Genomic DNA, 27,457 nt, shown 5'->3' on the forward strand with positions numbered 1-27,457 from the left:
GAATATGAATGCTTTGATAATGTCAGGCTTAGGGGCGGGAGATATGATTTAGTGTCGCAAAAGGAGGTCAGCTAGGTCGATGGGGCAAGTGATAGGATTATCACATAATGTCGGCGCACAGCAGCCTGATTTATCATTTGTTTAGTGGACAAAAAGTCGGGTAAGGGCCATAGGAAATTGCGTTCTCAGACCACCCCCATTTTGTTTAATTGCAAACATTACCTCCACGTCCACTCTTCCTCGTCCCAGTACATACTTCATGAGGCCCCTGCCTCCGACACAGGACCTTCTTCTATTTCTTTAAATTCCTATAACTCTGCCCCCACATCCACATCACTCAGTTTCATATTACCAAGCCGGAGCATGGGACCTTCCCCGCAGGGAGGGTGAGGAGGGTCGTCAGTACTGTGACAAGGAAGAGTAGGAATAGGAGTAATGAAGATTACCGGTAAGTAATCAGAGCATTTCAGGACACCGCCAGTGTTCTTAGAACACATTCAACTTGCCAGAGTACAATACGGACAGCGTCCTCAGGGCACCCCCATTTTGTTTATGTATGAACATTTAAGGACACTGCGAGAGTTCTTAGCTCAATTTTAGCTTGCTTGCGAACAAAACAGACACATACTCCGTCCTCAGAACACCACATCATTTAGTTTATATAGAACATTTGAGAACAGCCGTGTTGTCCGCAGACAAATCGAACACAACAAAAGTGTCTAGCACATAAAAAAAACAGAACATTGAACCTATCTCAGACTCCCCCACCCTCCCCAAACACTCTTACACACCAACACATTCCGTTAAATACAATTTTTAATTCAAGTTTCACTGCGCTGTCCGCGAATGCAAGATGGCGGGCGCCACAGAAAATCTGATGCGCTTCACGCACCATGCCGTCCAATCAGCGAACATGTTGCTGCATGTCCGCGGACATCACGCAAGCCGCTCGGCCAATCACGGCACTGTCCGCGGAGCGAACCGGGAAGTCCGTCCGCGGAGCGAACGGGGATATCACTAATTTTTTTGCCTTACATTTTGGTCATTTTTAAAAAAACTACTGGACGAATTTACACCAAATTTGCAAAAGCACGCTTTCGGGACCAAGCCCCCGCTCCTGCCGCAAATTATGTGTAAATCCGTCCAGCGGTTTGGGCTGTAGGCGTGCACAAAGTTTTTTCCCATTATGTCTATGGGAAAAAACAAAAGTTTTGGGACCCCCCTATAACTTTGACCCCCCTGAACCAAACCTCTCCAAACTTTGCAAAAAAATGTAGAGTGGGCCATTGCAAAGTCTGGTGAGGATTCGTCCAGAGGGAGCGAAGTTATAAGCCACCCAAAAAGTGATCTTCCTATGGAAACACCAACTTAACCATAACTACATGGACGCTACCGCATCCATGTAATATATATATATTCACTAAAAAAACTTTCTTAAGGGGACGTTATGGTTAAGTTGCACTACGAAAAACCTGTGCAATTCACTAAAACCACTTTACAAACATGCCATTATGGTTCAAGGTAAAACCCAAAAACCCCTTGAATTCGCCAGTTATGGTAGGCTAAGCACCCATACCTGCCTGCACCACTGTGCACTGCTAGCACTAACACCCAGAACATAAAAGATGGCATCACAAATGTCATTGATGATATCACTGGTGATATGACATGTGTAGCCCCTTTGTTTTTGTTCACTGCCATATATTTGTATTTGTATTTCTATTTATTGATTTATAAAGCACCTTACACCAAAGCGTATACATATATTCATATATATGTATATTCAGTAAATACATATATATGTATATTCAGTAAAAAAACTTTGTTAAAGGGACGTTATGGTTCAGAGTATGCTAAGCAACCATAACTCGCGCCACCACCGTGCACTGCTAAGACTAACACCCAGGACATCAAAGATGACATCACAAATGTCATTGATGACATCACTGATGACATCACATGTGCATTTACTTTTCCGGAATAGTCTGTACTAGGGATTCTTATTATAATGTTGACAAAAAAGTGTCAAGGATCATTGGAATAAATATCATGAGCTACTTAGTGCATTAAACAATGCATTAATATAAATAGCATTCTATTATGAAGTTCTATCCAGTATACTAAGCTACTCATGCAGAAACATAGGCATTGTGTGCAGCATACATGATGGAGGTGCAATATTCATAATCTTGCCATGGTGATTAGTGAAATGATAACTGCTTTCTTATTAGAGTTTTGCGTACTGTGAAACATGTAATAAGTAGCTAATAAAACCCACTTACTACATAATTGCATTATTACAGACAAAACACAATGAGACAACAACACATACAAATATGAGTATATAAAGGGAAAGTGAAGTAAGCAAAAAAGCAGCAGTAGTAGCAGAAAGTGTTCATAACCTAACTGATTATCTTTATGCACAGAAATGATGGCTCTGTTTCAAAGCTGCTACTTTCCTTATGTATATGTATGACATGATGTGACTGCTGGACCCTCAGGAAAGTAGTGTGAGTGCAATATATACCAATATGAGCATATACAGGGAAACTACAGTAATAAAAAAACAGAAAGTGCTGATAACCCTACTGATTATCTTCATGCACAGAAAGGATTGCTGTCTTTCAAGCCTGTGTCTTCCCCTATGTATATGTTTCATATGATGGTTCTGGACCCTAAGAGAATTACTGTAAGAACATACTTCAAGGATAAGTCTATGAATATAGCAGCTTTTCAATTTTTAGTTCCTGACTGTTACTGAAGAAAACCACGTGGCCTAGATATCTCAGTAAAGTAAAAAAGGTGGTTTCATACATGTGATGTCATCAGTGATGTCATCAATGACATTTGTGATGTCATCTTTGATGTCCTAACTGGCGAATTGTAGGGTTTTTTTGGTTTTACTTTGAACCATAATGGCACATTTGTAAAGTAGTTTTAGTGAATTGCACAGGTTTTTAGTAGTGCAACTTAACCATAATGTCCCCTTAACAAAGTTTTTTTTGAGTGAATTGTACGGGTTTTTAGTACGTCATTTTAAGTATAACGTCTTGATAATAAAAAATATTTGTACTGAATGTCACAGATTTTCAGTAGGGCAACGTAACCATAATGTCCCTTTAGCAAGGGTCTTTTGCTAAACAGTGTACACCTTGCGAAGAATGCCACATGACAATATGCTGGCGTACAGCACAGTGACATGTCCCAGAATCAGTACACACTTAACAGTAAGATCTATGCCTCGTGGACAGTATGGAAATAGATTTTATATTGTTATAGGAACGTCCACCTTCAGCATTTCCCTTACAGAACACCATCACGTATTGGTATGCAGCGATTACCAATGCACTACACATGATATGTCTTTAGCAAAAGTTGTACTTATGTCACGACCCTCGCCCAAAACCCCCTCTGGCAAACCCATTGGCCAGGTGGAGTCAGGACTCGGGCCTCTAGAGCCTGGCATCCTCTTCAAAAGCCCTCATGGGGCCAGGCTCATACACCATGAATAAACAATGTGCTTGGGAACTACTTTATTATTGTCAGCCAACATGGAGAACCAAGCTATGCGGTTTAGTGTTTTGGGTGTGGTAGCCTAGGGATTACTTTTCCTGGACTCTTTTATTGGGGATATTTAAACCACACCCGAGCAAGACAACACGCTTAGCGTTACTTAGCAGCTTGCAACGTGACGCTCACCGTGTCCAGCTATTCCGTCGAACCTCGGAGAAGCAGAACCTGCAAAGAGACAAAAGCAACATCATTAGCAGCAGCATCTCACCTGCAGTCTTCATCTTTAAACACTTGAAGCTACTGAGAACAGCTTCCTCGAATCTGCACGCCTCCCGGACAGAACGACCTGAAAGAGGAAGATAGAGGCAACATTAAAGAAAGCAGTAGAGACATTTACAAATTGCAAACTGCTCAAAAGGCTTACCTGGCTGGTCGCCTCTCGGCTGGCACCACTCGGGACATTCCACTCGTGCTGGAGAACACCGCAACCTACAAGGAAGGAAAACACGGGTTAGCAAAGGTCAGACTTCGCAGCGCTGCGCATTGCGCTTACTTACCGCATCATAGCGCTCTTAATGCGCCAACATTTACCAGCGGGGCTCAACCAAGCCAGTTCGCCGCGCTGAAGCTGTGCATGCCTAATGGAGAAAAAAGAGAATTTTTAAACAAAGAAAGGCATGCAGGATAGCAACAAAACTAAATAACAACAATAAGACCTACCTGAACAATATCAAACGGGCCGGCGTCAGTGAAGTAACTGGACCGCACTCGCCCATGAAAGACAACGCACCCCTGCAAAGAAGGCAGGACGGAGAGCACGCCTAATTCTACCACAAGGTGAGGAGAGGGCACCAGAGGGACTGAAATCATACGGAGGTGGATGAGGATACCTACCCCAGTCGGTCAGTCTTGAACACAGTCCTCCTGTATTTTTAGGCAGAACCTTCCCCGCAGACCACATCAGGGCAAAGCTGAGAAGCATACCAGCGAGTAACCCGGCTGGGTGGGGTCCCTGTGGATACCAGGTGAGCGTAACAAATTATCTGAAAATGACATCAGCTAAAAGCATCCTTTCTCCCCAAGAAACAGCAGCAGTGCTGTAATGAAGAAGCATGAGAAACAGTGCAGCTACCTTGCAAGTAACAAACGCACATAATTTGTCGCTGTACATCTACCGACCCATATTACCGGTCGTTGCTTCTTTGCTCATTGTCGTTCGCAAATTACCTTATTACCGGCCGTAGCAAAAAATAAAGCCACCCGTAAACAAAGTAAGTATTGCGTTAATAGCAACCTTTCACAGTGTAAATTATTTATTAAAAAAAAATTGCATACACTTGAAGTACTGTATATTTTTCAGTAAAATGCATAGACGCAATAATCTTTGCCACTAAAAGTCTAAATCTGCAAAGCAGTAAGGTGTGCTACTAAAAAGGAGGATTACTTGTTATAATCCAGGGCGGCTTTGGCGGTTCGGATTACAAAACAAAATCCTTTTTCAAGATGGCCACCATAGAAAGGGAAGGCGATTATTTCATACATAGTCCCTCTTCCCTTTCCATGGCAGGCTGCAAAAAGCACAGCTACGTGTCGTGACGCAGAACCTGTAAATAAACAAACAGCGACGTACAACCTAATAACTTACATTTGGAAGTACTAGACTGGATTCTAAAAGAAAACGTGAACATTGTACAGTTCGTAAAGTAGGTTTATTTAACAACAAACTGTCAGAGACCATCGGAGTAACCCCATTCTCAAAGCAATGATAACAATGGTTCTAAGTGCGGCATTGCAAATGTTACAGATGAGGAACATGTTGGTTTTTTGCCTATACAAAAATTATGGGTTCTTGGTAAAAGCAGCCGCTTTGTTTCCACAGTGATTTCCAAAAAGGCGCCATGGCCTTGAGCCTACAGCACCATAAATGATGTGATGTTGCTCCGAACAGCAAGTTCAGCGTAAGGGCAAAGCGGGCTTAGGGTGCCATCCCACATAATTGTTATGTACAGGCAACCGCTCATGAGCAGCTGTATTTGCCGTCCGAAGAAACCCTCATTCGGCGTCTGGAAACCATGGCACGAACAGTACAGAAAGATGTACCTGGGCAGGAAAAGTAACAGAAAATACGTGTCAATAGCCAACCAAAAAATTTGAAAAAAGACACAAAAAATGGGCAAAGTAATACACAAATGTAAGTGGTCAAACATGACATTTTAGTGAAATGTTACTAATGACCATGTGTAACTATAGTAACAGGCTACAAATGCCGAGATTCTGCATTTGGCGTAAGATAAAAAAAAATGGCAACTACACCGGAAGACAATGTACAGTCGGCAAAAGTAAACTTACATAATATTTACTGCCTCTATTCTTTTACTGCAAGTCAGACACCAATGTATTTGCATCGAAGAATCTTCGTGGACTAATATTGCATGTCCCTTACAAACTTTTAAAAACATAACCTTATCAATTGCTATTTGTTTCTACCCTTTCATTCCTTGAATTTCTTAAAAGGTTTCCCTTTCGCTCAAGGTCGAAAAACAATTGCCCCTTATACATTCACTCGGATGCGCGGGCGTATTGAGCGTCCAACCAAAAAAACAACTAATATGACCTTCACTCAGAAGGCAAAAGAATTCTTACTTTGCAACAACACATTGAAATCTAATTATGAGAACCGCTACTCCCATACACCTCTTGAATCGCTGTTTCCAGCAAACAGTGCAGATGGTGGCCTTAGTTTTTAAAACTTAGGACGCTAGTCTAACGGCAATAATATTCCAAAAAGATTTTAACCCACACGCACTAATTCGCAGTGGTACAGTGAGCACGACCTTCCATTTAAACATATGCCTTTGGTAACAAGAATACTGCACTTTTTCAGTTTGTGCTCCCATATCCCATCCCACCCCCCCTCAAAGGTCACCTTCTGAAATAGTATTACATAAGTGTGACAAGTGCAGTGCTCGCTTGTTTTCTATGTGTTTCTGGCGATGTCGGCGTATACCAAAACATTAATAAAAGATAGCGGGGGCACCAAAGAAAGCTGACGTACTTCACGCTGTTCCACAACCAATCAGGGAAAGTGCCACATGTTAGCAGGCACAACCTTTTTCCCCCATTCAGTCTAAGTGGAAAAGAGACGTTTTGAGAACCCCCCCACCCTTATAACTTTCCCCCACATGGACCAAACATCACCAAACTTTCCAAAGAGAGTGTCCGATAAATTCTTTTTACAAACTTTGGTGAGGATTCGTCTAAGGGGACCACAGTTATAAGGCAGCTAAAAAAGTGCTCTTATGGAAACAGCAACTTAATCATAACACAGCTAATAGCATGCCTGTCTAATATTCTGCAGTGGTTGTGGGCAGGATCTAGAGATTTCGATATATGCCCATAGATATTTAAATGTATGGATGTACATTGCCTTATAATTCCACTGCTTATAAGGTCATTCCTGGGTGCATGGCCTTCGGGCATGCACCAAGACTGTACACCCTCCCCAGAACCATCATATTGCTAAGCAGTAGTACGGGTGTATGCATTGCTGTAATACAATGTAGTGGTTCTACAGCCATGCACCCATGCACCCAAAAGTCTACATACTGGCCACAACCACCTGAGTGATGTGCGGTAGTACGGTTGTATAGATAGTTGTCGTATGCTTCACTTGTTCTGGCCAGAGGCTAGAGTCCTAGCTGTATGTCCATAGATATTGCAATGTGTGCGTGTGCAGTGCCTTATACCTCCAGTGCTTATAACTTTGGTCTTGTACACACTCCCCACAAATATCTAATCGATAAGCAATACTACAGGTATATGCATTGCTGTGACATTCTGCGGTGGTTGTGGCCAGGGCCTACAGTCTTGGAAGTATGGCCTTTGGCCTACGGCCTACGGCCATGCATCCAAGACTCTAGTCCCTGGCCACAACCACCGCAGCATCTCACACCCAAGGCAACGCAGCGTCTCACACCCAAGGCGGCGTAGTAATCAATAGCACACCCATAGGAAAAAATAATGTAATAACAACATGTACTCAATTTCAATGTTCGATAACACCACGCCTCTCCTTAGAACACTTTCAAGGTGCCTGTACACAGCACGGAGTGAAATACTTCCCTTATTAGACCCCTCATTTTCTGCACGTACAAACATCCCGAACACGGCGGGCATAGAGAATACATCATTAACATCTGCTGCCCAAATAAATACAGTATTTCACCCATCTCTTACTCTCTGAACCTTCCTAAGCACTGTAGGAGATCAAAATAGTTTCCGAAACAGCATTTGGCATGGCGAATACATCATTAACACCTGCCGCCTAAACAAGTACAGCATTTAACCCATCTCTTACACTGTGAACCGCCCAACGCACTGCAGGAGACCAAAACAGTTTACGAAACAGCATTTCGCCTCTAGTGGCGAGCGCGCTGTCTTCAGATCCAAGATGTCGGGGGCATCCGCACATTCTGACGCACATCACGGCTCTCTGTAGCCAATCAACGAAGATGTCGCGTGTCCGCGGTCATGACGCCACCCCCCTAGCCAATCGATATCTTGTCCTCGGAGCGAACAAGGAAGTGTGACCGCGGAGCGGACATAGATATCACAAATCTTTTTAGACCTACTTTTTGATCATTTTAAAGAAAAGTACTGCACGGATTGTCACCAAATTTGCAAAAGCACGCTTTCAGAACCAAGCCCCTGCCGAAAATTTGGTGAAAATTCGTCCAGCGGTTTGGCCTGTAGCCGTGCGCAAAGTTTTTCCCACATTCAGTCTATGGGAAAAAAAGACATTTTGGGACCCCCCCATAACTTTTGCCCACTTGCACCAAATATCACCAAACTTTTTCAGAGTGCCCCATATACTTTTTTTGAAAAGTTTGGTGAGGGTTCGTCCAGGGGGAGCGGAGTTATAGGCCGCCCAAAAAGTGTTCTTCCTATGGAAACAGCAACTTAACCATAACTACACTGCCACTACTACATATAGCATCATGTACATGCGTGAACCAAATGGTTTCTGATGGATTCAATGACTGCTTTTGTGTTGTGAGATATCTGTTGCACGGCTACATAGAAGATTTCACTCACATCTCTGGATTTTGTATTTTGATAGTTTTCATTTGAGATTTTTATTCAACCTGTAGAATATCTGTTTTTTCCACTGGCCATATATAGTTCACTGTCAAAAAACAATATAATGCACCTGGGTAGTACTTAACTGGCCAGCTGGAGTTCTCACCAAGAACACTGCTAATCCTCAACTCTTATTGACTCAGATGCTCGTTTGTTGTTGAAATCAGAGGTAAGTGATGGGAGATGTTCATTATTTGGATACTTACTTATGTTTAGGATTGGAGAATATTTTGTGTGTGAGGCCTCTGTCGCTTCGGTCCTGGAAGTTCTTCAGGAAGTCCATGTAGTTGATACCGGTCAGGCTGTTTTCTAGGCCACATCTTGCCAAGAAAAGGTTAAAATGCTCCTTCTTGATATGTAAGTTGAACTTCTCCAACACTGATAAGAAGTCCTCCTTTTCTACCTAGAGAAAGAAATATATGTGCATTATTCTTTGTATTGTTCCAGAATGTATTTAAATGTTCGATTTATTTATTAAATAATAGGGATGTCATTTTAACAGAAATTACGCATATCGGAAACACTACAGATGAACGAATCAGGCCCTGGGTAAGAGGGCTTTACAATAGGGTCAGCAACCATTGGTGCTTGAGATGTTTTGGATTACAACTCCTATCAGTCCTAGCCAGCATAGCCAATGGTGAGGGATCATGGGAGTCAGAGTTCAAAACATCTGGAGAGGGGCAGATTGCAGATTCTTAGAGGGAGGATGTCTGATTGAGAGTAAACTGGTTGCTGAATTAGTAGTTCAATCAGACAACAGATCTGTGACTAAGGAGAGGCACATGTGAGATGTACATCAACTGTCTAGTGCCAAAACATTGGAATAGTGTACATATTTATATTTTGTGTATATGGGAGTAACACTTACTGGAGTGGTAGAATGTGGTCAGTTTGTGAGTCGCAGTTGCTAACAGGTGAAGGTGAAGTATGCTCTTAAACAATTTGACTGATGGGTTGGCTTTAATGTTTGGGGGGCAGGTAAAGAGTAGGTGCAGAAGTCGGAGCGGGCATGGGGCAGAAAAGCTAGGGAGAGGGCAGGATTGCAGAGCTTGAGAGGGAGAGTAGGGAGAGATTCAGTCAGTAGTGTAGTGGGGGGGCAGGACCATGCATAGATATGTAGAACAGGAGTATTAATTTAAAAAGAGAGTGGTTTTGCATGCAGAGGCACGCAGGTTGGTGTCAGAGTGACAAGGTGGGGGAGTATCAAGGTAGGTTGGAGAGGGTGTGTGTAGAAAATATAAGAACTTTGCTTAGGGGACAAGAGTATATGTTGAGTCGAAGGAGTAAGCTCAAACAGTAATCCAGTTTGTTGAATACAAGTTTAGAGGTCAGAGGTTTGGCTGAGTGCTGGGTGAGGTGGTTGAGAAAGTTATTCCTGGCATCTGTGGCAGTTGCTGAAGTGAAATAATGGAATCTTGGGTCACCATCAAAGAGGATCCCAAGATTGTGAGCAGTGGGTGATAGAGTGAGGAGGTTGGGAGGGAAAGGCATGGGAAATGTGATGTGTTAGCATTAATGCAGGGACAAAGATGACTTTGGACTTAGTGCAGATTAACGTCAGGTACATGTTATGAAGGGGACATGGATTAATGACCTGACCAAGATGGAAATAAGGTGAAAGTGATCTCTTTTTGTGGGATATAACCAGTGGCGTGTCCAAGGAAGAGGCTTGGGATGGTGTGTGCTACCCCTGGAATCTGATTGGCCATCCCAGTTGTCACCCAATTATCCTAAACTATGATCATTATGTGTGTGTGTGTGTGTGTGTGTGTGCTTGTACTTCATGCCACCCCTGTATAGGCCAGTGCCACACTTGGACCACTCAATTCAAAAGAGTTTGGACACACCACTGGATAGAAAATGGGGTGGGCAAAACAACAACCAGGGTCTGAAATGAAAAACAAAGAAAACTGGGTGAATCTTCTCATGCCCTGGGTCCCTCCACAGTACCAGACAAGTACAGGCCAATAGAGGGTCCTGCACCTTTCGTCCCATCTATTCTCTGGATCTCCCCGTGGAACCTCAAATTTGGGATTAAAGAGTTTCCCACACACTTCCTATCTGTTCACCTCTGAGCCTTCCAACCGTTGATTCTCAGTCTCAGGTTGAGGGGCTCCCCATATCTTTCTACAGTACAGAAACAAGAGTATAAGAAGGAATGTCATTCATGGAGTAAAAGGAGAAGAGAAAGAGGTTTGTAATTGGTTAAAGCATAGCTTAAAGGAAATAGAGAGTTTGACGGGTGTGAGCAGATAGAGGATTTAAGGTCAGTACAGCAAGATGGTTTTGTATTGTCAAGTGCATTAGACAGTGCAAGGAGAGAGTCAGTGAGAAATGCAGGAAATCAACCTTTATGTCAGTGTTGTAGGCAATAAGGCATGGTTGTCTTCAGATGTTGGCTTTCAGTGGAGAGTGTTGGTTGAGGGTCAGAGATGGTGAAGGAGTGAGCAGGATAGTGAGAAGTGTGCAGGATGTTTTAATTAAGTAACATCTAATCCAGGGGAGCTTTCCACCCACCCCAAACAAGGCACACACAATGTTCCTTTATTTAATCAAGTTCTTTTTACGAATCTGGAACCTCGTATTTAATAACATTGATTCCTTACAGCTTCCCTCCCCTTTTGGTACAAGAAGCATTAAGGGTTGCACAGAAGGTCTATTTATTAACAAAATAGAAATAATTGAACAGATTAAAGATGAACAAATTGTTTATTCGTAACAAGTTAATGATAAGAAATAATCAACACACTAGTCACTTCAGTTTTCAATGCTACAGTTATGGAAATAGAGATTTTTGTAACACACACTTCACCATAGGTATCTATGCATTTAATTCACCCTGAGTAGGCAAACACCATGGATCAAATGCACAGGAGTTCAGGAGTAATCTATCATTTGTGAAAAAACAGCAAATAGCCCTGCCTATCCAATTCTCGCTACTTCCTCTTTATTCAAAATACCACCCTACTTACTCAATAGACATGTCAGAATTGAAAAAGCATTTTAATCTCAATTGCAACAAACTACTAGACCTGCATGTATGTATTTGGCTTATAGAAAGGAAAGTATGTTCAACATGTATGCAGGCTAGATTCCTTCCTGTGGTGTTTCATATTTAATTATTCTGTAAAAACGTAACTTTCGCACTTTCAATGAGAAACTTTAAACAGTGAACGAATGGGTAGCGAAAGAGCACCCTCTCCCTTTGGTCTGGAACAATTTAGCTTTAACAACAGTATTCTACTCAATGGTATGCCCAGGAATGACTTCAATTATATTCTTTTCTAGGTATGCACACAGTGAGATGTCCATTTAACTCCCTGATAATTCATCCACGCTAGATGTCTTCGCACAGAGAAATTGTAGGGGGATCCCACTGTAGACACACCATGGATCTAGCCTATCGATTATATGTGTTTTTCCAGAAGCACATACACTTCTGAAATGTTGCCTAATTTCTTGTGATGTACAATCAAGTTATGTATTCCCACCCTCAGTAGTAACAAAGAACAGGGCCAGGATTCAATCTAATTATCCTTATAGCATCTCTCCCCTCAGAAGTGTTTCCCCTTTAGAACCTACCGACATATGAATTTCTTTTGTATTTCTCACAGACCGGTGGGCACTCTCTTAAGGACTGGTTCAATTCTACTGCTCTAGGAACAGGTGGGCATCAGTCAGCAAAATGAGATCAGCTTTCCTCCACACCCTGTCTGCTATTTCTTCCGCTTAAGGAGGACTGGGGCTTTACCTCCTTCTAGGCCTCAATTTCAGGGTGCCAGTAATAATCCCAAATGTGTCCAAAAGGAGAGAAATCTATTCCTTCTCCTTCCTGTTGTTATCAATTCTTCTTTCTCTCCATCAGTCATTGAGTGAGCTAATCAGTCTGTCAGTGTCTCTTTCCCTGAATGAGTGTGTGTAAATCTTATACAGAACAAGAACCCCAACTTGTTAAGGTGTGTATACTTTCCCCAATATAATTGGTCAATGGCCCTCATTACAAGGTTGCCGGTAGGTGACAGATGCTACCGGTGGCCTACCGGCAACCTCGGCTTACCGTTTCTGCCGCCTGATATCCTGGTAATACCGGAAGATTATGGGCGGCGGAGGAACGGTAAATTCCCATGTTCGCACAGGACTCCATGGAAATGGGAACACTGAAGCACTGGCACTGTTGCTAACTGACAGACTCGGAGTGAGCCGGTCCAGGAAAGATGCTGGTAACATTGTCACCGGCACCTTATTTCTAGACCAGCTCACTCCTAATGAGGGTGAATGTATGTGATTGGACAGTGATCCAAAAGTGACATCACAGTAGACAGTTATTGATCATATTAATGAAGAGGGAAGTCTGATGGGAGTAACTTCTAAACCCAGTCTCCTTCTGATTTAATGTGATGTAATCTCAGGGATTTCTTGCATTAAATATTGCCAGATTCTCCCTTAATGACCACTTTACGAAATACTCACCAGATTCCCCTCTCTGGCACAAATCAATCGATGCAATGTTAATCATAATAGCATAAATAATTACTGAGTTATAGATTTTTCCATTTAACTCACTTCTACATTTATATTCAAATTATTTTCCCATCTCAAAGCAACAGGCTCGTCCCTGCGGATGCTGTGATATATGATACACTAGGGTGACCCATTGCTTTGCGACAAAATGCAAATTTAACTAATTTGCATACTGAAAATGACCTCACCCACATTTTTCTATTAGTTTCTCTTCAAGGATTATGGCAGACATAGTGAATCCTACTGTAAAGAAAAATTCATTTTTCAATACCAAATATTGAATCATATTGGCAGTGGGACTGTCATAAACAGAGCATCTGGAGTCTTCAGTTCTTTAGCTGTTAGTTCTGGGCTAATCCTTTCAACCCAGACGTGGTCTATTAGGGCTGTTGGGGCAAAAGGCACTAGGACCTAGGACGTTACAAGCCTGAATAGAACCAAATAGACATTACTTGTGAGCCCTTCACTGAAGACACCAGGCAATGGGACACATATGGCTATTGATTCATCTGAGGGGCATGTGACAGAATGGGCCTATTAGATCAGTGCCTGCCCTGTTAATGGTGCTAAAGAGGTTACACGCTCCATGTTGTAGCAAGTATAGGGGATGATGTATTGGCTGTCAGTTTCCTTCAGCAATGAGGGCTGGTGCTCCTTGTGTAGCTGGATGCCTAAGGGGTCATTCTTGTCCATCCATTTTTTACAGCCTATACATGGAGCCACCCGGGGATCTAGTTTCTGGCTGGGGCATCCGCACCAACCTCATGTATGGCAATCAAACACAGATGTACTTGCAGATTACATTTAGCAATGATGCCCATCATATCCCTGGCTGCCTTCAGGAGATCAAGACGCAAATTTCTTCACACTTACTTAAGCTCACCAATTTAAAAACTGCTTTTTTTTATTTTCTCACTCAGCCACAATGAACTCTGTTGTCTTAATGATGTCTGGAACATCTATCCCTGGTGCACCAGGTTTTTTTGCTTCTTCTGTGAAATCCTTTCTTTTAATGGATTGGTTTCTGTCTTTCCACCCACACATTAATGCTATAAAAGTGGCTATAGTTACATTCTGCAACATTTTGTAAACCTTTTATTTCTCTAGTTCATGTTGATTTGCTAATGCAGGCCTTGCTTATCTCATGCATCGACACTTGTAATTTAGTTTTGTTGTGACTTCCTCAATCCACTACTGTTCCCTGGAAGGTGGTCTTCCAGGGTGGATGCTGGGGCCAGGAAGTTCAAGAATGTTATCCCCATTCTTTTACAACTACACTATCTCCCTTTAGGCACCATAATACTGTTCAAGTTGGCTTGTTGGGTCACAATGATATTCCCAACCAGTCTCCCATTTATTTGTCCTCCAAATATCTTAAATTTGGAGTTTATTGGTTTCTGCAGGTGGCGACTATAAAACAATCCCTTTCTGAATCCACTGGGAGGTGCTGGATGCCCATTTCTCAGATTCACTAGGTTCGGTATTTGCTCCAGTTACAAAAGTACCTGAAGATCCGGCTCTGGAACTGAGTTTTTTAAATGATGATTGTGAATTTACAAATCCATAGTTCAGATGGGGATTTCTACTGTCATTGTTCTATTGTCATTTAGGTTTTCATTTTTATATATTTGATCTAATTTTATGTTTTGTGTATTTATTATGATTTTATGATATGGCGCGCTGATGCACCTCTGTGCTATGTTTCCGCATAGCAAGCGCTAATAACTAATTAAAAAAATGGATGGAGCTTGGTGAGGCCCACGGTTACATTAATGCATGGACCTATGCGGTTGGTACCTGACCTGTTGTTCGCCGCCGGATGGTACCAGGACAGGCAGTGCAGGTGAGGTCACTGAGGACACTCCAAACTCTAGTTGATCAAGCCCAAGGGACAACGGTGTGGCTGCAGAATTATTTCAGCAATAAGGGCTGATGCTCCTAGTACCCTGGTTTGGTTATTAAAGTGACAACCCAATGCACTATAAATAAATGTATTGTGAGCTATATGTTGAACTGTAGTTAACGTCTGCAAACACTCCATACTCATCTTCAAATAAAATATGGCAAAGGCCTTGGCATCTAGAGGTCTTATGACTCATAAAGTCACTCAGCCATGAGCGATCTGGATAAGGATTCATCATGGGTCAGCATTTAAGATTTCAAAGTCAATGATTTATGAGTTGATTGCTGATTCAATTCTGTTAAGTTCATCGTCAAACATTTTATTCACCCTTTTCTGTGGGGGGACAGGGGGAATGCTTTCCTAGTAACTGGAGCCAGGATGTTCAGGTTACATGTTATTTCCCTGTTGCAGTCATCCAATAGTATATTAGGCTTTGCAGCAGTCTTGCTTAAGTTGTTGGAATTTAAAGTTTGTTGGAAGTTAATATGGTTAACCTTTTCCATAGATCTGGTAAATTTTATGTGGGATTAAAAAGCTCTGATAGAGTAGTATATCAAATGTTTGCTTCAAAGTACTAAGAATAATCTAGCGGTTGGAGAGAGGAAAGTGATTCCTAAAGGTGCTGATCAAGGGTTTTCGAAGGTCCTAATGATACCCAGGGTGTGGCCCACTTTCTGTGTGGGGTCCTCTATCCAGTTAATAATGTTTAAGTTATTCAGAGTCACAGTAAACTGTTGGGCTGGCTCAAATAAATTGTGTCTAACCAAAGATTAATATCACCTACACACAGGATTTTATTTGAGGAGCATAGGCTATTAAAAAGCAGATCATCCCATTCATGGACGAAATTAGTATTGTGTCCAGGAGGATGGTATGCTATTAAAAAGGAGAAAGTAGTATTGTCTTTGACTATGCATTTCCTAGAGCTTCGAGGGTGGAGCTTTAGTCAGATAAGACGAATGAGCCTTTGTATATGTCATGATGGAACAGAGCCATGTCTCCTAGGTTTCACCTTCCTGCTGCATGTCAGAATCTTATATGGGGGGGGTAAGGGGTTTAAAGAGCAAGTAACATTATCAGAAACCCATGTCTCCGAGATGCTGAGGAAGTCTATTTGTAACTCCGTCATCCTGTTAAAAATATTTTGCCAATGTTTTGCAGATTATCTAGCATTCATGTTATTGGGAGGTTTGGGTTTTTGTAATGAGGTGGAGGCCTGAGTTAAATTGGATAAGCCTGGATTTCTGATGTGGGTACATTACAGATTCTGCATATTTTGCTTTACTTACTGACTTTTCTTTATGTGCATGACAGCAGCCCCTAGTTAACTCTGGTTAATTCAGTCCTCACAGGTGACAGATAGGAGATTTAAGGGGTGGGTAGGATATGTGGGGGGTGTTAGTGGCAAGGCTGCAAAGTTCCAGGGTGGTTAGGCTGTGTGACATTCTTAGAGGTTGTCCCCTTACTGAGCACTGCTACTTTGTGCGCCTGGAGAGGCTATTCCCAGAGAAACAGGGAGGATAGAAGCAAGGGCTGAGCGGCTGCTATGTTTAGCATGGAGAAAAAGTCCATTATCATAAACATTGATAGCAATCTATTTTCTTTTGGATGCAGGGATTATTGTGTTTACTCTGGTCCCTCCATACACTGATCTGTACAGGGCCATGCTCCACGTGCTAGGAACGTCTTTCTGATGATTTGTGTTTTCATGGAGGCTGGAATATTTATAACAAAGAAGTTATTGTATGATGTTGAGCGACAGACCTATTAAATGTCATTTTATTGTTTAAGCACGGACCTAGATCGAGAGCTGTGGAGTGGTGTGCTGGATGTGGGTAGCCACCATTTGGGTAGTGTCTGAACAGTAGCATAGTACTGTGAGTCTAGGCGTAATTCTGAAATTCTGTGTGTACATCGGATTGGTCATTGGTCAGGTATTGTTGTTTTAAGAGATTTTTGGACTGGGGGAGGATTGTTGGGGCATTCTGATCCAGTACAGGGATGAAGTTCCAGAGAGTGGGTCTGTGACATGGGAGGAATTGTTTGCAGGTCCTCTCTTTTTGAGGGCGAGTTGTAATTCCAAGAGCCTAGTTGATTTATTTGCATGATGATCGTGTGCCACCAGATATGTAGCAATGTAAGTCGATACAGGGAATGGTGAGCTTGATCTGGGTTGCAGGTTAAATTTCAAGCATTGAGTTTCAGGGTTTGGGAGTTCCTGGTGTCAGTAAGTGTGTGGGTGGGGATGTTGAGATTTGGGGTTGAGGGGTGGATTGGTTGGGGAAAAGGGACTCATCTGGGTTACAGGCCTTTAGACCAGACCCTTCTCCCCATACCTGAAATGTAGTTGAGTGTAAGACGTGCCCTCTTTCTTGAATTGGCTGGGTGCAGAGGATTATTCTTGTTGCTATGCTCAAGATCATTTTTTTAATGCTGGGATTTTCCCATTTTTTTATTGTCGGATTGGGGAGCAGAGAGAATCAACGGCAGGCCCTATGCATTTATCATTGACGGTTTTTGGTAGAGTCCTGATGGTTGACTTTCAGCTTGAGACCATGAATGTTCTGACCCTTAATTAAACTGGCCAAATGGAGCTGTACCATGCACTGATTGGGCAAGATTGATGTGTCTGTCACATCTTTTCAAGAGACCTACAACAGAATGTGAAAAGACCAGAAATCCCACTCAGCCAAAAGAAAACGAAGGGAGTGAAAATCCTTCTTATTAGGGAAACCGAGTTTGCTGGGGATAGTACCAAAATGTTGCCTAGAAAACTGCGACCAGTTTTATTACGGCGCCTTTGTGCAGTCCAAAAACTGTAACTCACATTACACCGACTAAGGTTGCAGGGGTGTCTACCTTTCCCCTTAGTCAGTGTAATGGTGGTCGGAGGTTGCAGGGGTATCCCCCGCTTCCATTAGATGGAAGCAGGGGACGATAAAGAAAAGAAAAAAGGACCCTGCCAGTTCAGACCCACGTTAAGGGAAGAGAACTGACGCCACAGGGATAGAGAAGAGACAGCAGCACACTTCTGTGTGTGCCCCCATCAAGGTAAGTGGATAGGGGGAGGCAGGTAGAAGGATGCAAGGCACAGTGATCTATGTGAGCACTGTGCCACCCGTAATGGTAGTCAGCTTTTTGAAACTCTGCATTATGTGCGGTGCAGTGATCACATAGATCTGTTTGCTGAAAAGGCTGTGCTGAAGGATGCATTGGGTGAATACATTATAAGGACAACTAAACAGGCAGTTATTTACACTAATTGCAACATACATTCCTAACGAAAGAAAGATCAGTTCTTTAAGTAAATCCTTCCCATTCTAGAGGAAGACACAGCCATAGGTGGGTATTTTAATTGTGTCCTGTACCCGAAATAAAAATAATTCCCTCAATTCCAGACAGATCTGAGGAACGGCCATCACCTAGAGAAGATTATTTGGGACCCATCAGTAATCAAAGTGGTGAGGTTCTTCCATCAAGTACAGAGGGATTACACTCACTATTCATGTATTCACAGATGTTTCTCTAGGAGTCATATGCTCTTGATCTCTTAATATACTCCTGGCTGATTCGCAGAGTTTCCGCAATTGAAATTGGCTGGCTATTCCTATCTGACCTTGCCCCAGTCCACCTAATTGCAGGAAGCCTAGGATGCTGCATAATAGGGTAATGAAAGACAGGGACATGAGAAATCATACCACCGACACCCTGGCACAATGTATTCCCAAGAATGACAAATGGAACATGGATTGGGGAAGGACCAGGGTTGCCAGAAAAGCTGTGCCGAGAGGGGAACTATCCCATATGACTGCAGACTTTTTGAAAGCCAGAGAATCAGTGTGTATATCTTTTGAGATTGAGGTCAAACTGTGTGAAATAGAAAATAAATTACCAGGCTCACTCACATAAGGTCCTATGAGCATTATGAATTGGCAGGAACCAACCGGAACCTCAGAGATAGGCTGGTAAAGGCAGAAAGACCGAACAAAGACAAACAAAAACTTCTCCAGACTAGAAAGATGGGCACCTTCCCCTGTCTTAATTGCACTAGTTGCAATAATGTGATCAAAGGGGACACGATCTGCCACCCACAAACGGGCAAAAAATATAAGATCAAATGTTTTGCCACTTCCATGACACCAGGGGTTATATATGCTCTGAAACGCCCATGAGGAAAGCTACACATTGGACAGACCACAAGAACATTGAAGGACCGTATAGCAGAACATAAATCTACTATCCGGTGTAACAACCAAAGATCACCAGTGGCGAGACATTTTATGCAGGCTAGACACAGCATTGCCCAATTGAGATTTCAGGCCATTGAAGTTGTCAAAAAACACATCGTGGGGGCAATTATCCAATGATATTATCCCAAAGAGAAAAGTATTGGATATACCTTTTAGACACAAAATATCCCCTTGGGCTTAACGAAGAAAAATTCTTGAACTGCTTTATTTGAACATCACACACCCATGCAGCACTAGGATCTTTGACCATGTAAAGATAAACTTCAACCAATCCCAATAGTATGCTACACACATATCCTTAAGGTATAGAATGATTTGACATACAGTACTAGCGTCCCTTTTCGACCGCACAAGCGGTTGAGTCTGTTGACCATTCTAAGCCATACAATTTGTTGTAGAAGATGAATCTCTACTCTGTAAAAAATGTAACGAGAATGTATCATATGCCATGGATGTTTCATCTAGTTAACTCTGAGGATCTCTCTAGACATGTAATATACTTTATAATCTTCTCTGGTGTCTCAAACACGTTGATGGCGCACATGTGCACTTTATATACATTTCACTCTTAAAATATACGGTCATATGTGTTGTGAAGCTTTTGTTGCAAGTGTGTTTTGTAAGGGGGAAGATGTGTTGTGATGTGCTTGGTTAGTCTGATGTGGTTTGTCATGTGATTTATGATGTCACCAGAGTGCATGTGGAATGTTGATGCATGAGTGGGAGAATGCTGTGATGAGAGTTCTATATTGTGTCAGTTGAGCCCTCCCTTCCTGGGTGATGGGTGCCGGTGTCTTTCTCTTTGCCTTAGTCTTTCTTTCTCCTATTTGCTTATGTCTTAATCTTGGAACTGTAACTGTAACATAAGAACTGAAGTAAACTTAAGAAGTAACCTTAAGCTGCCTGGACTGAGCTTTATAACAATGGCGACGAGGATGGGATTAGGATGCGTATGGATGTATAAAAGAATGGGTGGGTGCACATTCATTCTTTTAACTAAAAGTTTTAGATACTAGGGAGGTAGCGCCTTCGTTGGTATTAACAGTAGGAAGTTTCACTGTTCAGATGAGTTTGGTAGGGTGGTAGCGCCACTTAGAAGTGCACTCTATCAGTGTTTTAGTTAGCGCTGTTTAGGTCATGAGATGGAGTTTAGTGATGTAACTAAAGTGAGGTAGCGCCTCGGTAGGTTTTATGTGTTAGAAAGGGGAATCCTGAGGGTAGCGCCTTGTCAGGAATTTTAATTAGTGGTTAGTGAGAGTTGCACAGGTATGATTGGTACTGCAAGCGTCTAGTGTCTTTGCTATAGCGGTAGTCGAGTCTAGTGCTTTTGTTTTGGAAGTAGTGCAATCTTTGAAGAAATGATTCTTATCCTAAAGGACAGCTGTAGAAGTCAGGTGAAGCGGGTTGCTGGCAGGGGACGCCCTCCAGTAAATATTATGAAAAGAATGAAGAAGCTGTTCGAGGTGAAGAATCCCAGGGTGATTTGTTTATTTTATGTGTTATGTGTTGATCCTGGCTGTTCGATCTGGTCAGGGTTTGATTATGGGAATGTATTGTTCTGCCATTTAGAAGAGAGTTAGAGTTAACCATATGTATTTTAAGATGGTCTTGGAGTTGACTGGCCAGCATCTCCAAGCTGTTTGAGGAGTTTTACACCATGGTATGGTCAGGTTTGCTTGATTGGCTTGGTCCGCCTATATATATATATGTATAGGCTTGTGTATTTCTGAGGCATGCCTGTTGCTGATTGTGTGTTAGTGAGCTGTAGAATTTTACTGAACCTCTTATCTGTCTATGGTGATTTCGTTGTCATCCTGATGACTAGTATTGCGTCGGGGTGACAAGTAGGTGCTTCAGGGTGGCAGCCTGAAGGCTCGCCTGTGGCGGGGGCGAGCAGGAGGACCAAAGTTATTTAGTGATGGTTATGGTATTGTGGGTTAGGTATAGCCTTGGATCTGGGCTGGTTTGTGTCTAGTGTGGGAGACTAGAGTCTGCTCGTGGCAGGGGTGGATGGGAGGTGATTAGTGCTGTTATTGATGGTGTTTAGGAATGATAGGCGGAGTTCTGAAATTGCATAGTTGTGGGCTTTTCAAGTGAAACCTCCATTGCTCTTGGGTCTGGATGAGATGTGCGTCGTGCTTTTGTGAAAATGTCTGATAGGAGGGAGATGTGTTGTGAAGCTTTTGTTGCAAGTGTGTTTTGTAAGGGGGAAGATGTGTTGTGATGTGCTTGGTTAGTCTGATGTGGTTTGTCATGTGATTTATGATGTCACCAGAGTGCATGTGGAATGTTGATGCATGAGTGGGAGAATGCTGTGATGAGAGTTCTATATTGTGTCAGTTGAGCCCTCCCTTCCTGGGTGATGGGTGCCGGTGTCTTTCTCTTTGCCTTAGTCTTTCTTTCTCCTATTTGCTTATGTCTTAATCTTGGAACTGTAACTGTAACATAAGAACAGAAGTAAACTTAAGAAGTAACCTTAAGCTGCCTGGACTGAGCTTTATAACAATATGTATGTCCATTTGGTTATATCAGGGAAGAGTGAATATGGACAGCCCACATCTGTAATATATGGCATCTGTAAGTTATCTGATTAACCTTTATGATTGCTTTGTAAATGCACTAAGTCACCCATAGAGTACCTTCTGTTTACACAATTACCATGTATATACGCAAGCGCGCTAAGTTTATAGTTTCCATTTAATGATTAGGTCAATACATTTATCTAATAGGCTGAATCACGTAATTTATAATCAATGGTACTGTGCTATAATTCGAGAGGCCCCCTATTGGAGGCATAATTACGGGATTCCATACAATGATTGATATTCATAGACGCATGCGCACTCTCTTTAAAGGACTTACCCAATGTTTATGTTCATACATGTGTTTAATTGACTGCTTCAAGGAATCACCTAATTAATGGTACTGTGCAACTATCTAAGAGGCCTTTTTTGGAGGCATAAATACGAGGCTCCATGGAGAGATTTACATATGTAGGCACATGCCTACTATGTTTAAAGCACTTATCCAATGAGTATGTCTATACATGTATTTAATTGACTACATTTGGGAATTTGTAACTGATTGTACACTAAGCATAAACGTGTGGCTCATCTTTATATACTTAATCACAGATCTCCAATCGGGATCAACATGTTAGATATGCCGCACTATATATGCCACCATTGGACTAGCTAGGCACTTATTCATCTCCAAGATGTCTGCCTGCAGATTGTGAATAGTAGAGTCTTTTGTCTATTTTTCCTGCACGCTGAGAGTGTCGCCAGTTAACTAAGGAAAGCCCTCACACATCGCCAGATTCTCGACGTTCCCTGGTATCCATGGACACAGTTCTCGGTGCAGGACGCTGTCGGCTGCCCAAGCTATAGACAATAGGTACGCTCTCTATCCTGCTAGATTTAAGCACTTTGTCCTTTTATATGTTCTGCACTGACACGGAATGGATATGAATACGGGTTCCCTTTTACTACAGAGTATAGACGATTTGACCCCCTTAGGTGATCTCTGGTTGATATATTTTTCACAGATAGCCCACACTTTCCCGTGTCTACTTCCTGGAACAAGATCCGCTTTAGATGAGGCACCACACACACTCAGTGTGTACGCGCGTTCCATTACCTGCCAATCCTCCCATCAAAGACTGCATGTGAGTCTCTTTTTATGGTTGTTTTTCTGACATTATAACCCACTTTTCCTGGAATTTTAAGCGTATTTGAGCATAATTCTTTGCTTAGGTACCATACACTTCAAATATAGTCATCAATCTCTATAGTATACTCTCTGGGCTAACACAACGTAACCATCACCAAATGATGACTTTGTCTTCGATTCCATTGGTTGGCCTCCCCTCAGGGGATTGTACATTCACTGATTCTGCATGTTACTCTGATTTATCTTAGTTGCAACAGCCACTGCCCACTAGTTATACATCCGTTTTTCTTTCCTCCTTAGTGTTCCTGGACGCTTTTCTCCTCCTATACTTAGGATCTAGTTTCCTGTTTTATACAGATACGGACAGCAAATCACAGTACGCCAGTACTACATATCACATAGGTAATGCCTTTCACTCTAAGTATCTATGTTTCTGTGACCTAATGGTGGCTACATATACTACATGTTCCCCCTTGAAGGTCGTTTTTGCCATTCTCCAAATTCCAGACAATGATTAACAGATTTCCCGTCATATATCCTGAATGCTTTGTAATTTGCTATACTATACAATGGTTTACAGACTTTCGGTGTCTGTATTGGCTCCAAATAAATAGATGGCCCTTATCACAAGGGTTATATCACTTATGTACTTATGTGACTTAGATCGTAGGTTTCACCAGTTTGATGTGACTACATCTAATAAGACTTTTGTTTCATTTCTCTAGTTTGTTTTGGTTACATTATGATCAACATGCATTCCACAGAGGCTTCTGAAGAAGTGGACTAACCTTGAAACACGTCAGCCTACCACAGTGAATTTCTGTTATTTGTGATGATGTAAACAATTTGCCGTTTTTTATACTGCTTTTTGCTTCAACCATGTCTTATGAATAAATGGGAGTTTACACTCCTCTTACTTTTTACACCATTATCACCAAAGTTCCATTTCCTCCATTAGAAAGATCTGATCTTTAATTACTACACATACATTGTGTTATAATATTAACATTAAAAACATTACGCCCTTGTGGTGTACCCCCACAGTGTGCAGGGGACGGGAGAACTCCAATCTTAAGTCCTCTGTTCTGTTACTGTCTACTATAGGGTTTGTGTGACAAAACCTTCTTTTCCTCCCCTGCGCCTCTTAATATGTGAATAATAACACCTTCCTGGTGTTTTCTTTAAACATACCTCTTTGAAACAATCCCTACCCTGGTGTGCACCGACTTTCTCCCTTGTTGGGAACCAACTGGAAGCCCACTTTGCTGACCGCAAGGTTCAGTCCATCTTAAAAATGAAACAAACATATTGATAAAAAGGGAACTAGGCAAACCACCTTTCTAGCTCTAAGCTAAAGACTCCTTAAACTGTAATTTGTAGAGGGATGCAATCTTTATAAGAGAGAAGAAAAATTAAATTATTGATACCTATTATAGGAGCCTCGTGGGAGCAGAAACGTAAGACTACTCTGCACAGTGGACCTTCTTGGATTCTTTTACTCTTCCCAGGCTTTCCCGGAACTATAGGGAAGACTTTGAATGCCCACTCTCCTCCAAAAGCGGTCAAACAAGCAATACAATTCCACTAAAGCTCTGGGATGAAGGTCTCTCTAACCTCTTTTATAAGGCATGTATGAGATCCCTCATGATTCAGCTGATGAATAAACTATTTAACTCCACAATGTCTTCAGAGTCAGTCTTCGAGTTGTTCACAGAATCCACAATGAGCCTGCAGTTGTGCTTCTTACCATCCAATCTCAATGTTAACATTTTCATCAACTTTTTGGCAACTTATTTAGACTCAATTAATTGGGTTATGTAGTGAATTGTAGTGTCTATGATAGTATTAGAAGGGTGATAGATCTAGTGGATTGGGGAAGGTACACCGGGCAGGATTTTCCCTTTGACACTTGAAGCCTAGAAGACATTTGACTGCATCAATTGGTTGTACATCTGACTACGTTTGAGTACCTTCATGACTACACAGCTGTCTAAAAGGGGGAACATCCAAGGCACCTTCCACAGGTGGCATTGTACACAGATAATGTACATTACTTCTTGAAAGGCACAGCTTCCTCCTTCAGATCCGCAATAGAGGAACTGGGCCCATTTAGAGAGGTCCCAGGATTCATTGTAAATAACTCCCAATTTATCGGTTCATTTAAATTCTTAAATAACACGCCACATTGCCTGTAGGCCTCAAGGCACGCAAGAAATAAACAGACAGACAACGAACAAACAAATAGCAGAGAATCAACGACTAGGAGAATTTGGCAGGAAATTAGTGAACAGGCTTAGGTAGCCTTAAAAAGGTAGGTCTTTAATTTATTTTTAAAATCAGCCAGCAAATGAAAGGGCATGTACATTGCAGCACCCCCACCTGCCCAGAGGTTATTTCATAGTTGGAGGAGAGTTTCTCATTCAATTTGGTTGGCTGCAAACCATTTGGTATACTAGAGGATTAATATCACCCCCACATACAATTCCCAGTATGAATGTAATATCGCAGATGTATGGAAAGGCTGGGTCTCTGCGGTTAGAACTTCACTAATTCCCAGGTTGTTCTGTGCATTTCAAGTTCCCCGGGCTAAAATTCCATAAAAAATGTCAGTTCTCCTTTATCTGGTGCAAGGAACTACCTGGAGTTCCATGGAAGACTATAATGCACCCCACCCTCTAAGATGGCCTGTGTGTCCCTTGAATAAAAAGATACTTACTCCAATCCCAGAACATCCCAATCCCAGGATAACTCTAAACAGGGGGCTGAAAAGTTGGCTAGCTATTGAGTAAGGGCCCACCAAATTTCCACTACTTAAATTAACTTTTCTTTCAAAGAGGCCATGGACTGGAAAAGGACCCCTTCTGGTAACAACTAGGTGTTGGGATAAAGGCTTAAAAGGATAGAGGTGCCTCATGGTCTCGGTCCCCTTATAACTGTATCAGACACATTGGATGTAACTCTGTACCTTGGTACTTGGAGGGCACAAGAATCATTCACATTATACCAGCATTATTCCCATGGTTCCCACTCACATTTGAAGAATGTAAGTGTACATTTCACTAGATGGAAGAAGAGCAGTTTCCATTTATGCAACTGCACCTTTGGTTTTCACATATAAATATTCATACTGCCAGGGTTGGGTCACCAAGGGGTGGGGAACTATCCGTAGCTTAGGGTAGCCACATAGATGAAGCTCCCAACTATATAAGTTGCACAACTATGCCTTCTCAGTTGATATATTGCCATACAGGAATATATGGAAACCCGAACTGAGGGTTTCTATCCCAGACGTGCCCCGGTTGGACATTTGGGAGCGAGCCTATAAATAACCTAAAGACACATCCAGGTTTGTCCTCATAGTGCTGGAGGAATGGAGGAGAAATAGGGATCTTAGGAGTGGTGTGGGTTGCAATAAGTATTGCCTGATGCCAATAGTGATCACTTCCCGAGCCGCCTGAAAGTGAAGAGCTTGTTACGGGGGGTTGGTTCCCGAGATATTTCGGTGAGCTGGGCAAATGTGAATGCTCCCTTCTCTAGGATAATTAAGTGGGAGAACATTCAGGACTCTAATTTACTCTTAATCTATAGTATTATGGATAATTCTGCAACCTCTGGGATGGTTGTAGAACAGTTTATAAAGTTACTGGTGGCCTTGACTAAAGGTTTTGTGGCCCATAGTAAGAGGAACAGGAAAGCAACCAAAAAGAGGGTGGTTTGTTGAGGCCTGCAGTGGTGCTAAGAAAGCACTCCTGAAGGCCCTGAAAACTCTGGTCTGTAGTAGGGGAGAGATCGCTCAGGCTAGAGCTAATTATAGGTGGGAGATGAAGCAAAGGAAATTGGAAATTGAAGTGGGTGCTTGGGAGGACTTTCTGGATGACTCTAGGTGTAATGACCAGAAAGCCTTCAGGGAATTTGTGAAAGGGGGTTTAACCCTGTTCGCAATGGAAAGAACTAGCGGACTCATGTAGAAGAAACAGCATGGGTGGAGTACTTTGGTAATCTGTTTGATGGAGGGATCCAAGTGGAAAGAACTGGGAGGAGTCACTCATGTATGAAGTTTAAGCTAGAAGATGTGTCCCGGGCTATTACCCAGCAAGCCTGTAATCGTGCACCGGGGCCAGATGCGACCCCCTCTGACCTTTTTCAGGATTCGCTGGATTTGTGGGCCCCGCTGTTGACAGCAGTGTTCAATGCTTGCATCGAGACGGGCCTTTATCCAACTTCGTGGAAAAGGGCCATCATTGTTCCCATTTTTAAAAAGGGGTACCCAGCAAGCCCTATGTCGTACAGACCCATCTCGCTCCTAGATACGACTTTTAAGATTTTTGGTAGGGTTATGCTGGGGTTAATTGAGGCCTGGCTGTCTGAGGGGGAGGTTCTCTCCGATGTACAGTTTGGATTCCGCCCTGGAGTGGGCACTATGGAACAGAGCCTCATCTTGTACCTTCTTGTGTCT

General features: G+C 42.3%; 1 protein-coding gene across 1 annotated transcript in view; it reads right to left on the reverse strand.

Moving 5' to 3' along the window:
• The window catches only part of LOC138516409 (EF-hand calcium-binding domain-containing protein 6-like), a 697,038-nt gene that overhangs the window by 430,803 nt on the left and 238,778 nt on the right, over window positions 1–27,457 (reverse strand). The window contains exon 10 of the mRNA XM_069631506.1: window positions 8,859–9,055. Within this exon, the coding sequence (XP_069487607.1) occupies window positions 8,859–9,055 (197 nt within the window). The remainder of the gene's footprint in view (window positions 1–8,858; window positions 9,056–27,457) is intronic.

The sequence above is a fragment of the Ambystoma mexicanum genome, chromosome 6q (assembly GCF_040938575.1).
Source record: "Ambystoma mexicanum isolate Mex_15411 chromosome 6q, UKY_AmexF1_1, whole genome shotgun sequence".
NCBI classification, from domain to species: domain Eukaryota; kingdom Metazoa; phylum Chordata; class Amphibia; order Caudata; family Ambystomatidae; genus Ambystoma; species Ambystoma mexicanum.